This window comes from Struthio camelus, chromosome 1, assembly GCF_040807025.1.
Source record: "Struthio camelus isolate bStrCam1 chromosome 1, bStrCam1.hap1, whole genome shotgun sequence".
Taxonomy (NCBI): Eukaryota; Metazoa; Chordata; class Aves; order Struthioniformes; family Struthionidae; genus Struthio; species Struthio camelus.
In genome coordinates this window covers 46,135,043-46,149,435 of record NC_090942.1, presented here as the reverse complement: position 1 = coordinate 46,149,435, position 14,393 = coordinate 46,135,043, and the positions used below count along the sequence as shown (strand labels likewise).

General features: G+C 35.5%; 1 protein-coding gene across 17 annotated transcripts in view; it reads left to right on the top strand.

The window, feature by feature from the left end:
• PPFIA2 (PTPRF interacting protein alpha 2) overlaps positions 1 to 14,393 on the top strand; it is a 355,163-nt gene that overhangs the window by 165,409 nt on the left and 175,361 nt on the right. For 11 of the 17 annotated variants that reach the window (XR_011139894.1, XM_068936437.1, XM_068936432.1 and 8 more), the window contains one exon: positions 4,514 to 4,576. The exons of the other annotated variants lie outside the window; for them this stretch is intronic. Coding sequence is in view for 10 of the 11 variants with exons in the window: in XM_068936437.1 (XP_068792538.1) it covers positions 4,514 to 4,576 (63 nt within the window). In the remaining variant the exon portion in view is untranslated. The remainder of the gene's footprint in view (positions 1 to 4,513; positions 4,577 to 14,393) is intronic. 17 annotated transcript variants of the gene reach the window in all.

The following is a 14,393-nucleotide window of genomic DNA, read 5'->3' as shown; positions in this document are numbered from 1 at the left end:
GGAGGAATATTTGTTTTGTAACATTGCTTTCTAGGTCATCACTCAAAAAAAAAAAAAAAGGTTATGCATTCTAATTAGTGTCCATTTGTGTGCATGTATGTATAAATGCTTCCTTGATATATGTAACTTTTTCCTAATCAGAAATGCATGGAAAAAATCAGTTTCATAAATGGATGAGTTACAATGAACAAATGCTTATTTGTATTACCTATATTGTTACCAGGAAAATATAAATTAAACTGGTAGCAATATCAGCTAGGTGTGTGAGATGTTACATAGAATAGGCCTTATTTCTTCAAGTTACACTTAGCTGAACTTCATTTCCTAGTCTGACTGTCCTGGGATGCTTGTTGCAGAGATGTTTCCATGGCATTTCTGACTTTCAATGAGAGTAGGTAGTGAATTTCACTATGATTCTTGAATTATGTGTTGTGGAAATGATCTTCTTGTTTTCCAGCACCCACGTAAACAATAGAATACCTTATATCAGAATGGCTCTAAAAAGTAGTAACTGGTCTGTTCCTTTTGGGATGTTTGCCTTGAAGACTGTTCAGATGGTTTTCTAAGCATGACCTGAGTAAGCTGCCTCACAAAGATGACACATAAGCATGAGTGGAAAAATAGTTCTTTAATTTTGCCTAGTTTCACTAAGTAATATGAGAAAATAAAATTTAAAAAAGAATAAGATACTTAAATAGGATTTTGGACTTGCGTTGAATGATTTAAAACTGGTTGAGACTGATTACCACAAAAGTCTTGTCAGGAAACACCAGGTGTTGTTCTGAGAGAGAATTTTTATCTCCAAGAACAAGATTATCATTATCAGTCCAGTAAGTAGGTCCCAACTGTCAGATACCTATGTTAAAAAAGGTAAAAGAATTGAGGAAGATTCTGCACTGGTTTCTCCGATCTATCAAAAACTAGATTTATTCAGTGACTATCTTTGAGTTTGTAAACAGCACTGGACACCACCGATGATGAAAACTGACTTTTATTTCTGCACATCTGAATGCATGTCGTTTTGGACATGGCCTTGAAATTAGCACTATACTGCTCACATCATAACTGAGAGCAAGAATTTCTGCTTTACCATAAGTGTGACTGGGGACTTGCTAAGAACATTTAGGTTGTAAAGCTGCTGATACTTAGAAAAATATATTTTGTTTTATCTGATTTGAACAGCAAGGTCACTTGGAAGTGCCATGAAAAATGATAGCGGGGGTGGTAAACTGGTATACCTAACCAGGGAAAACACAGTTGCTAAATGGTGTAATCTCAGGGATACCAATGTTAGACACTGTGACTATGATAGACTTACTGAATTTTCAGCTGTTTCTAGCAGATTAGTTTACAGAATTAGCTAAAGGTTTGCTTTATTTCTCTTTTACTTAGACTACTTGAAATAGCAGTCTTAGATATGCTTGACAGCATTCCCACCTACTTGTGAAGTCTAGGCCAGTTTTGTGCCTATGTGGTCTACTATTCCTGGTTATGATCTGATGTAGTCTTGGAAACTCCAGGAGGTGTAGGCTTGCAGTGTGCTTACCTAGAGGGGTTTTTTGCAAGCGATGCTTTTTCCTTTCGCGCTGCAGAGAATATTTTCAGATGCACCACAGCTTCACGTGAGGCTTCATTTATGTGAAAACAAAAAAAGGGAGGAGAAGGAGCCTAGAAACGTTTCTGGATGCACCAGTTGGGATATAGCAGGAGAAGCTGCTCCTGTATGTGTGGTTTAAAGCAAATATTAGCTGGATCGCTTATCCCAAAGCAGAATAGATGTATGTTCTAGAGCTTCATTTTTGGAATTTTCTCTCCAAATTGACCCTGTTGTCCGCTCTGATAAACTTTAATGCTCATTCTTTTTCCCAGAGAGGAAGACTAAACTGAATGGAAAGTGGCATGAATATGAATTCTAATAGGTTATAGTTACCAGGGTTACAAAATACTAAGTAGATGCTGTAGTATTAAATTCATTCTTCAGTGGAATAAATATTTTAATCAACATGCTAAGATGGGAATTGTTGCATTACAAAATCCATGAATAAGTTATGCAGTGTATCTCAAATGATTGCCAGTAAAGTCTTCATATGACAATAAGATGATATTCTGTAACAAACATATTTACAAACAATTTTACAAAGAATACACAGATTTTATACTTTTTTTTTTCTTCTCTTAAACTTGACATTTTAGCTACCGTGAGTCCATGAAACTAGCATGGCTAGAAGAAAATGCCTTGAAAGCATTGAAAGATCAGGGATCTCTCATTTCCACTTAGGCAAAGTTTCCTGTACTAGCCCCGAAGAATCTGAAAATACTAGACCTTAGACCTATCATTTGCTAGAACTGACCACTGTTAATTCTAAACCTTTCATGAGTGTTTCTTTTAGCTTATAAAAATACTTTTCCAAGAGTGAAGAGAGGAAAAAAGTTTTTAAAAGTTAATTTGAAAAATTTGGTTAAAGTTACTCAGAGATCAGTGTTGTTAGAACAGTGATGGACAGCAGATACGGGTTAGTAAACAGAGGGCATATGCAGCAGTCAAAAGTATACAGTAAAAATTCAGCTTTTCATGCAAAAGTACAAGATTGTCAGAAAATATTGTCATACATGTGATGTGTGCATACATTAAAAAATGCGAAAAAAATGTGTGAAGAATTTACACATTAATCCAAGTGCATTTGCTTCAATGATTTTATTTCTTTAGTAGGTGTGTGTGTGTAAACGCTGAAATTAAATTTTTTAAGAGTTAAACTAATATTACAGAAAGATGTTTAAGACTGAAATAATGAATAGATAAAGTATATAATATGTGTATTTTCTTGGGCTGAAATATTGTTTATTTAAAACAGTGTCATGCTGACATAATGTGGGCTGTGTTTTCCTTACAAAATTCTGGAGCAACAGTGGTGTTAAAAATCTACCTAAACATGATCTGTGAGTTGACCATGAAGCTGCTTTTCATGGAAAAGTTCTTTTCAAGAGTAGCTACTTTATATCAAGTGAAATCACCTATAAAAACAATGCAAAAGCATCATAACAATGTTTTCAGATATTTAAGAATATGAACTAAAAGAAGGGAAATCTGAGAACAGTAAGTTAAGAACTTTCCAGAAGGCAGATATGGAAAGTTTTGCTTAAAATTCAAGATTTACTCTTTTTTACCCACTAAGTGCATAATTCTCGCTTAAAACACTGAAAGTTTAAGATTCTTTCAAATATGTGAAAAGTATTACAAATCACAATGTGAAGCACGCTGGCAACATGTGGTTAGTGCGCACATGAAGAAGCATATATGCCTGCGGCTGCTGTTAAAGACACTGAAAATATGCGTAGTTTTGTTTACTGCACAACTCATGAATTTACACCTGGCTCTATATATTCTCATAAATAACAATGGCAAAGTCATTATAAAACACATCTTGCAATATGTTGTATTTTTCAAATGTTATGTTGTGCTATTAGAAATCCTGAAATAGGAAAATACTGTCTTTTTGTTGGTTCTGGATACCACGCTTACTGAACGGGGTGGTATATAGTCACCGAAATAAAGCTTAGTTCAGTGTTTGAGAGATGATGAAGCTCAACTATAATTAGCATGAACATTGTATGTATTGTTACATATGCTTTCAACAATGGAAAAAATTGTCTAGAGGCTTAGTATAGGACTGTTTTTTAAATTGGCAACAAGGACAAATTAAATCAGAGGTTTGGAAAAGTATTGCTAAAATTTTTTTCAAATTCTGGCTGCTAATCTCCTCTGAAGAAAACACTGAGATCTGAAGAAATGTCAGCTGCTCAGATTGCCTACTCGTCACGGTCTCGCTAAAGTAGAATAGGTTGTTTGTTGGGATCTGCAAAAAGAAATGACAAAAGTGATGAAAAAGGAGGAAAATGGCCTATAATGCTAAAATATATTCTTCAGAGAGCTGAATGAACTTCCCGATTTTCACCTGCGCATAGCTTTTTTCCTACTGCTTTTCCAGTATTATGATCATGCAGTGCAGTAGAGAAGGCTGAGACGTTACGCCAAATTTATTAATGTAATGAGTAAATTCTATCTAATACGTTTGCCTCTTTTGCTCTCCGTAAAATATCGGTCTGGGGGAGGAGGTCCTGCCTCCTTCATTCCTCACAAAGAGGTCAACTTCTTGCTTTGTGCAGACAGCTCAGTGTAAAGCTAGCCACGGAGCTGTGGTTATTCCTCCCTAGGTACCTGAGTGTTTGACGGTGCCTCAGGATTCGCTTCCGTGGAAGGCGCTGACAGCACATCGAAGTGACTTGTCACTTGATTGTTTTTAGCACCTCTTGAGCCAGGAGGTTTTCTCTGTATGTAACAATACTTCCAATTTTTTTTTGTGAATTCCAGTTGAGCCACACTTTTGGTACGTCAGCGTGCTTGAATGATAGTTAAGAACATTCATCTTATTAGCATGGTGTAATTTAAATATACTGTAGCACTTTACAAAACTCTGTTCCATTCAGCAGACTCTCTGTTGCCCCCTTTTTTCAGATGACGGTTGCTGCTGGTACGAGCATTGAGAATAACATTCAAAGGACCATATCCTGCCCTAATGTATGTTCTACATATCTTGGATTTTTGTGTAATTTAAATGCAAGCCTCATTATGTGAATTTGATATTTTGTTGCCCACAGAAATTTGTGCATCTTGAGGTTACTTCATATGATATATTTCAGGGTTACTGAATATTGTACTACAAGTGAGGTCTCAGCCTATTAAACTGCTGTATTACAGTTACTTTTTTCAATGTGATTTGATGGCACTGCTAAATAAAGACAATGACAATATATTCACAGCGCCTTCTGAGTTTACCTCGCTTCCTTCCCAGCTCAACGCTCCTGTCAGTTGATATCAGTAAAACAGCAACAGGCAAAATGGGGAAAGGAATGAGAGGCTATATTTCTTCTACTTAACTTTGTTCTAAATTGAATTTCAAAATAGAGATATGTTATACTAAATTTGGAAGGAAGGTAATTTCATTTTTCAAATGTATCCCATCACTTAAAATGGAAGAAGGAAGGAGTCAGTACAGCTGATGAAAGGGAATATGATATCTCTTTCGTTAACAAAAGAAGCGATTTATTCACTTGTAGTATAATAGGTCATATATCTTTTTTTAGTAATTGAGTTGATAAAATGGAAAGTCATTGGACCAAAAATAAACTCGATACATTAATGGGGAAACAGTAATGGGAATTTGGGATGTACTTACTACTAAGAACAGACTTTAGCTCTGAATGACATTGAAACTACTTTTTTATCATGTAATGTGTTTAATAATTTATTTTTTCCACCCTAATGTTTTCTGGATAAATATTATCATGTTTATAGGGGAACTAGCAGGAGAAGTTCTGGATAAACATTTTCATCACCTTAATATCCTTAAAGATATACTATAGAATTGAAGTACAAGTGCAATATACTTGTGCAGTATACAAGTGCAATTGCTAAGAGTCAAATTACTGTGATTTAATATTGGCAGGAAGTTAGTCTGTCCTCCCTCTCTGGAAAAAAAAATCAAAATAAAAAAGCCTTTTTCCAAAAAGTTTGAGCTTTTCAGGGAAAATAGGGAAATTCTATGTGCAAGAGATGTAAGAGAGTGCTGTATCTGACTCACTTAATCATCAGATGGATTTTTGGGACATATCCTTTGAATGGACCAATACTCTTAACTTCTTGACTAGGATTTGTGCTATTGAATTAACCAGTTTCAGACTTCCTTGTATGCAAAGGTCCCTCAATATATAATAAAACAAAATATATACCATATGTTATATATAAATTTTGCATTATTATAATTATGTATAGTAGATAATTATAATTATAAATTTATTATATAGTTATGTATAACATTATATGTATTTGGTGTATTTATGATAATATATAAAACACTATATAATAAAATAAGCTGCCTCAAGATATAGTGCATGCTCGAGCCCAAATCTCTTCTGAATTTTCAACATTTTCAACTTCTTCAGAGAAATTTTACTGTATCAGTCTGCAAAATAGTACCGCTGTTTATATATATAAGTGAAAGATAGCAATATGACATAATCCACATGTCTGGAAAAATGCAGGAGTTCAGATTCAGATCTATATGTCCGCTCCATTAGTTCAAAATTATTTAGGCTTTTTTCCTGTTTTGGTTTTTGATCACTTTAAGATAGGCTCTAAATAGAGGCTTTTGTAAGAGAATAAAATAAACCAACTACTCAGAGATTACCTTTTTATTCTTTGGATTATTTATTGTACCACTAAAGTCAGCAGAGCATTTGTTAACTGCCATTGAACAAGAATGTCATTGTAAACTGTAGCTTTTAATTATTCCCTTTCTTAATTTTTTCCTCCTCTTTGGACTTCTGTGAGGAATTTTTTTTTCTCCAAAAAGCATATGAGCATATGAGCAATATGCTCAATTGCATATGAGCAATAAATACTTCCCTCAATTGTATTACCTTGATTATAATTCACCCGTGTAACAGAAGACCACCATCACAGTCTCACATTTGTAAGAAACTGACAGTGTTATGATACTACCCTTTCTCTAAACCTATTTCCGCAAATAGTTAGAAAGGCGATTTGTGTATTTTTTCCAAAATTAGCAAAAGTGTAAGAAAAACCCCACAATCAAGAGTAAAAACTTTACCTCCAAGTCTTTACAAGAAAAGCTGGTAAAGAATGCTTCTGTTATAACAGCTAAGGAAAGAGTGAATCCCATTGTTTCATGCTTCATCAAATGCAGATTTTCTCATGAAACTGATATAAGTTTCAAATCCTTTAGCTCCACTGTTGAGTCCTCAGTTTAACACAGAAAGAAATTGCATATTTCCTTCCTAGAAAAGAATAAATTTTATCTATCAATCAGCTTTGTCTTTCAGAAAGACATATCAGACTTAACTAGGGAGGAGTTCTTCAACTTAAATAACAACAAAAAAAAACTCACAAAAATGCACACATTCAACCTCTGACATGTCCCAGGACTTGATAAGCTTCACCCTTGTAACTCTTCGGACTGACATGTAATCTAGGTTTTGTGTTTAACAGTAGCTATCCTAATTCATGGTCATTAACAATTAATGAAATGCTATGTCTAAATGGTTAGGAAAATGATTATCGGTTATCTATATGAATTAACTGTAGCTATTTATATGCTTGTACAAAATATGTTTTTTGTGTTCGGGTTTTTTTTCAATATTCATTCATTACCAACTTCATTTCAAAAAAGTTATTAACTTCCTATACATTATTAACATTCCTGTATTCACTGGCTTGCCTTTCACTAGCATTTGATTAAATTTTGAAAGCCCTTCTAGGCATTTAGGAAGGCATGATATCTTCCTATGTAAAACTTTTGTTATTTTTACCCTTCCTACTTATACTTATCTAAGCACTGTATTTTTCCATCTTCAATTACACACTTGGTTGGTTTCTTCAGACTGAGTCGAGGTACACTGTTCTGTAATTTTTCTGATCACTTTACATTCCTTTTCTGAAAATTTGCTCCACAGAAAAAAATTTCCATCAGGATCAGTCTTTGAGAGAATTATTTTTTTACAATACGCTTAACAAGTAGATACAGTGTTTGTTCTATTTCACACTTCCAAGAACACTCAATTAAAGTAGTTCATCTCATGCTGATGATTTTTTTATCTTGAATTCCTCAAATTTCTTTCTAATTTCATCAGATCAGCTTCAGATTTTTAGAGTTTTCTAGTTAATAATGATTGAAAGTCCTGTCAGATCCAAAAGAATCCTTTTCAGAGGCAGAATATAGTCTTGACCAACATCTACATAGCAACCATCTGCTCAAAGCCTGCCACAAAGGTGAAGAGGAGAAATTTGCACTTCTCCCTTCACCCAGCTCCTCTGTGGGAGGATAGGAAGAGAAAAGAATTCTGCTTTGCAAGATCTTATTTGAGGAAAAAGGAGCTTCCTGGGGCCTTATAACAATTGTAAAAGCAGATCCAGCTTCAGTTTTGAGAATTACCATGACTGAAAAGAGTCATCCAAAAACTTAGCAACAAGACACCAATGTGAATGGGAGTAGGAAGAAGTCTGCAAATTGTTTTATCAGCTCCTAAATCCTCTATTTCCCTGGTGATGAGGAATTGTTTATATAACCATTCATTACTGAATAAAACCCAGTCTCTTAGACTTCTTCACAAGTACACTTTTCTGTTACGATTAACGATTGACTGTTCTTATGCTAATTAGAAGAAATATGCAAAAGTAGCATTTGAATGCACTTTGTATATATGAGAAAGCAAATTAATTAAACCATTTGTTTTATTCCATTGAATTCCAAACCCATAATTAACTGTACAAACCATTTAGAACTCTTAAGTTTTAGTGACTGGCATTAAGGCTGTCAAATCTACAGTTGAATCTATGTTTGAATCACAGAATGGTTGAGGTTGGAAGGGACATCTGGAGATCATCGAGTCCAACCCCCCTGCTCAAGCAGGGTCCTCTAGAGCACATTGCCCAGGATCACATCCTGGGACGGGTTTTGAATATCTCCAGGGAAGGAGACTCCGCTACCTCTCTGGTAGTGGAGAGACTGTTCCAGGGCTCAGTCACCCTCACAGGAAAGAAGTTTTTCCTCAGATTTAGACAGAACTGCCTGGGTTTCAGTTTGTGCCCGTTGTCTCGTCCCGTCACTGGGCACGATGGAGAAGAGTCTGGCCCCATCCTCTTGACACCCTCCCTTCAGATACTTGTACACATTGATGAGATCGCCTCTCAGTCTTCTCTTCTCCAGACTGAACAGGCCCAGCTCTCGCAGCCTTTCTTCATAGGCAAGTTGCTCCAGTCCCCTCGTCATCTTTGTAGCCCTCCGCTGGACTCTCTCCAGTAGTGTCATGTCTCTCTTGTACTGGGGAGCCCACAACTGGACACAGTACTCCAGGTGTGGCCTCCCCAGGGCTGGGTAGAGAGAATGCATGATAACCTTTCAGTTATTGGGCTACATTATTCTGAAATGTTCTCTGGTTTCCCATAAGTACTGTGAATTGCACAAGCTTATATTTCTGCCTTTTGTAAAGGAAGGCTCTGAGCCAGCACTTCTATTTATTTATTTATTTTTAAGACTGTGACTTGTTTTTGCTCTCCTGTTTTTCCTGGAGGATACTGTCAGAAGCATAAAATTTCCAGTCAGTTCTAACTGCACTGGTTCAGCATTTTAATTACATGGAATTAATTAATTGCATACAATTTTCTAAAACTCAATTACTTAGTCACATAGAGACACAATATATTTGATTTGGCTTTTCTGGCTCTTGATCTCAGACTTAAAATATGTTTTTAGAAGTACTCAGATCTAGAAACAGAACTGAGCTGCCAAAATTGCACAGAAAACAGAGTAGATTGTGCATGAGACATATATGTTAAATAGAAACAAAGCCTTTATTGAGCCTAAATAGCATCTGTTAATGTTCTTAATAACAAATGTAAGAGGTCATCTAAAGGGTATATAGTTCAGATTTTCATAATAAAAATACACTGCAAAGATTGCAATAAAACTGAAAATCAAGAAGAAACTTTGCAATATATACAAAAGTTATGAACTCAAAAATTAGGAATTTCAGGGTGTGATTTTGTGGGCAGTTTCCCACAAATGAAAAAATCTGATTTGCCTGCTGTTGCTCTGCAAAGTACACGTCTACGGTCTTCAGTATAGGCCTGAATTTATCCTTATTCCCACATAAACTCTCTGTGTCCTGTTTTCCATTATTATAAATTGTTTACATGAGAGAAGCTGAGTGAGAAATTGATATTGTAGACAATAGTAATATGCTATTACAGTTTGTGCCCTTCCCTTATGTATCGTTTAGTGGAATACTAAAAGGCACTTTACCGCTAGATTTGCTGTCTTTCATGCAAGATATCCCAAGCCTTGCCCATCTATATATATGTATGGATTTTATAGATTAGCCTTAAAACAACCAGTGACTTTATACAGGTGCAGCATCTTTTAAAGATAAAAATTCTTTCTTGTTAAGAAGACGGAGGAAGTAATTTCATTAAATTTACTCTTAAAGTTTACATGAGTTCTCATATGCCTGGATGAGCATTACTGACTGATATAGAGTCATTTAGAGGGAATGGTCTATCCTACTTTGATATCTCTATGCCATTACTTGATGGCTGGAAACAGTGCAAGCTAATGGTCAGAACAAAGACAGGAGACTTTGCATGCAGATCCAGCTGCTGTGGCAGCATGACCTTGAGCTTCTGCAAAATAGGGGTATTAATACTCCTTCTTTTCACAGCTCTTTAAGGTCAACAGTAAAAATGTAAACAGCAAAATGAAAAAGGAAATAGTAATTGCATTTTTTTCAGTAAAATAGCCTTTCTTTCTAATCCCATAACAATAAGTAGCAGAACTTAAGTCTGTGCTTAAAAAGATTGCTCTCTATAATAAACAAGCACCTATTTCACAGTATATATTTGCAAAAAAAGTTAATTATTTAATTTTTAACAAATGCAAAACAATGCAGTTTGTTACGGCACCATCAATTATTCTTGCTATTTTTTCCACTGAAAAGCCACATTTGTTCAGTCTAAAGGGAGGTGAACCTTCAGGAGTTCTTGGTAAAGCTGATCATAAGTCTCAGAGTAATTAATTTAGAAAAGCAGATTTTTTTTTTTATGCCAGCATAGGTGATTCAAGCAGCTTTGTTCGGGTAGATGAGTTTAGTAATAGTTATGTAATTTAATTTGTATAAATTTTTAACATAAATATCGATGGTCATCTTAGTACTGTAAACAAGAAATATAACCTATATAGACATAGTTCATATGGCAGTTCCGTAGGAAAATAGCAACTTGCCTAAATTTTATCAAATCCTACTATTTTGCAGTATCTTTTAGAACTGCTGCTTTTCATTCGTAAGTAATCTTTAAAAGGCTTTATCAGTTCCAGAAGCTCTCACAGACTTTTTGGGAAGGTTACAAAGAAAGAGAGAAAGCTTTGATAAAATACACGCACCTTAAAATATCAATGTATTTCTTTTTCTCCTAAACGAGAATTAAGCTGTACTTTCTATGCTTTCTTTATACTTCTTTTTTCTTTCAAAGATCAAGTCCTTCTTGTTTCTATGAGGTGTTTCCTGTGAATAATCCAAGAAAGTTTTTTCCTTAGGTTGAAGAGAAATGCATTCCTTTTCAGATAAGCTGAAGAGGAGTCATTTTCTCTATCCTGGAAGAACATTTCTGAGACTGAGAGGAAAAAAAACCCTACAGCTACTGCACATAGGAACAAAAAGTCAAAACCCTGAAAATGATTACAAATTAGAACTCTATTTCCGAAAATATTTTAAAAGAAACGGATGCCTAATTTTTTCAAGGAAAAAATAAGGCCGCTATGTGATGCGTAGAGTATGACAATGAATTATGTAGTTGATAAGGAATATAACGCTTGATTGCATCTTAACTATCCAGCTAGATATAGCTGGCATTAAAAACGAGCAAATAAAGCAGTGTGTGAAAGGCCTCAGCATGTTTTTATGGAGGTTTGGCTTGTCCATTTGTTTTTATTCATTCACTTTTTAATTCATTTCAGCAGAATACTTTTGTCTCTGTTTATAGGACATTATTTTCCTGTTTTCTTTGGGAAGAGATTATTACTTCACCAAAAGCACCACTCCAAAACTTGCAATTTTTCTTCTTAGTCAAGAATATGTATCTGTAGCAATATTGATAATTTTACTTGGTTTTGCTTAGTTGGCTTCCTTTATAAAAGGTTCAGCTTTTTCCTAACTTCATAATATCACAGGTCCATTCAATATATGTTCACACAGTTTTTTGTTTGATGTAAGATATAAAAGCTAATTTATAAATAGCACAAACTAAAACCAGCTTTTTTTTTAAAAAGGGATTAAATTGTGTTCATACTACCTACAACTTCAGAGAAGATTAGACTACATACCATTTTAAGTAGAGGATAAAAGCTGAAACTACAGATAGCAGGTTTTAATATCTTTTCATGCCACTTTTGAAAAATTTATATGAATACAGAGCTTTGAGGCAATTGTTTGGGAAACATAACCAAAACCTGCTATGAAGCAGTTGGCAGGCAGCCATCTTCATATGTGTAAAAGAAAAAGACCTCTCTTAACCTACTGCCTAGGGCAGGTAGTATAATAGTGGGTGAAATCGCATTACCGTATTTATGTATGTGGCCTTGCCAAGGTTTGTCACGTAGGGAGATGAATGAAGATTTTTCTCTGTATTCTGACTGACTATGGCTGCAATTTTCAGTGTTAGGACCAAACGAATCTTGACTATAACTAAATGCTGACACAGTTATTATTTAATTCACAAATCATTGTAGACTGTTGGCCCGGGTCTGCAACCCCAAATGAGGTCAGTTCTCCTTTTCTTAAGGTTTTGTTCACTGGTAGCACCAGAAATCTACAAAATAAATAGTTTGCTATAAATGAAAGCATTCAGCCATTCACTCTCCAGCTTTTCTCTGGGAGCTGTGAAAGCTCTCTAGTTTTCAGCTCAACTCTTTCAGCTCTCTTTCAGCCTCCATAGGATTCAGGAAGTAAACAGTTACCTACCTCTTGAAGTTACAACCCCTTTTTATGTGATCTTCAGAATAAGGCTTTCTAGTCTTCCTGCTACTTTAAAGCGTCAGACCCGGCTGGCACATAGACGTGCTGTTCTTGTCCATGAGGAAAAGAAAAATTGTAAGCAAGTTTCTTTTCTCAAGCTTTTATCCAAACAACATAGTTCAAAGTCTCTCTATGAAATTACTTCATTAACAAATGAACTTGCAAGCAGAAAAGCAAGTTCAGTTAGTTCTCAGTGCCAAATACATAGACTGTGAAGTCCTATATTCTAAGCATCACACTAATCTTTTGGCCTCCATCTCCCGTTTCCCAACACAAGGCCAGCAAATCACACTGTGGAGCTCAACATTTCTGCCTCTGCTCCAGAGCTCATATCAGGTAATTAGCTGGCAGACCAGCCATCTTACCAGCTGTGCCAAGTGGGTTAAATCCTAAGGTAGAAAGAGATAGCAGTAGTGTGCTGCAGCTGGGGAAATGTGTCAGTGGTGAACATATGTCTTAGCAACAGCATAGTGTTCTGGTCCTCAAGCGTGCAACCCGTGGTGTCACTGTTATGTGCACGCTGCTCCTTCCCCAACACAGCCTTACAAATACTCTCACGCTTTTCCACATCATTTGGAAAATGACATTCCCCTGACTGAAGAGATTTAAAATTGCAAAAAGGAAATGAGAAATTAGGGGTTGTAGCAGTGTTAACAAGCAGTTCACACGGAATGATGCTCAGATGAAACCTAAGTAGTTCCACAACATTTAATTTTGATTTTAATATACTTTAGGAGTAGACACAGTACCATATGGTTAAATGTGATACCAACTACAGCATACCTATTTATAGGAGCTTATATGCTGTACCCTCAGAGAGAAAATAATTTGAAAATCAATACATTATCACAGAATCACCGTTTCATTTTGTAGGAGTCAGTTTAACCATATAGATGAAGATAAGCACTTGAGTAACAGTTTTATTTCTGTGAGTGGAAACACTGATTTCAAACCACAATATGAATAAAACAGAACCTGTCTTGAAGACATGTAATACAACTCTTATTCAGACAGATGTTATTCTCTATGGATTCACTAAATACTTTAAGAAGTTTGCATGAATCGGGTCCACACAGCTAGGGTCTGTATGTGATTTTTATTACTCTTCAGTCTCTTAACAGTTAACAAGTCAAAAGTACAAAATTCTGCCCTGAATTTTCAGCTCCACTGAAGTCCTTGAAAGCTACTCAGATTTTGGTAGCATGAACACAATAGTCTTCTATGCTTCCTGGCAGTGTTCAAATTTTTTTACCTCTCAGCATTAATTTCAACGAATAAGATTGTATGTTTTATATGATCAGTGGTTTGTTACATACTTGATTTCGGTAACACTGTCTTAGACGTTTAAATATGGCCGAAATAGCTCGTTTCAGTAACAAATAGTTGCTACTTTTTCTTCTGAAGTCAATTGACTCAGCCAATTTTGCGACTGAGTGAAAATGAAATAGGCTTGAGTCTACTAAATCTAATGCAGAAAAGGATGCAGATAACTACAGGGGAACCCAGCCTACATTCATGAGAGCTTTCATGCTACTTGACAGCTTTACTGATAGACAGATTTACTGAGTATATCCACTGCTACAACATACCCAGGAACCTTAGGCTAGGCATTCCTCGATTGTGGTCCCATGAAAGGCTTAATTGCATAGCTATACTCTAAGCATGGCTTACATATGCAGTTCAACAAACATGAATGAGTGCTGCCCATGTCCATCTGCTAATCCAAATCAAAATATCCAGCTTTCCAGCGC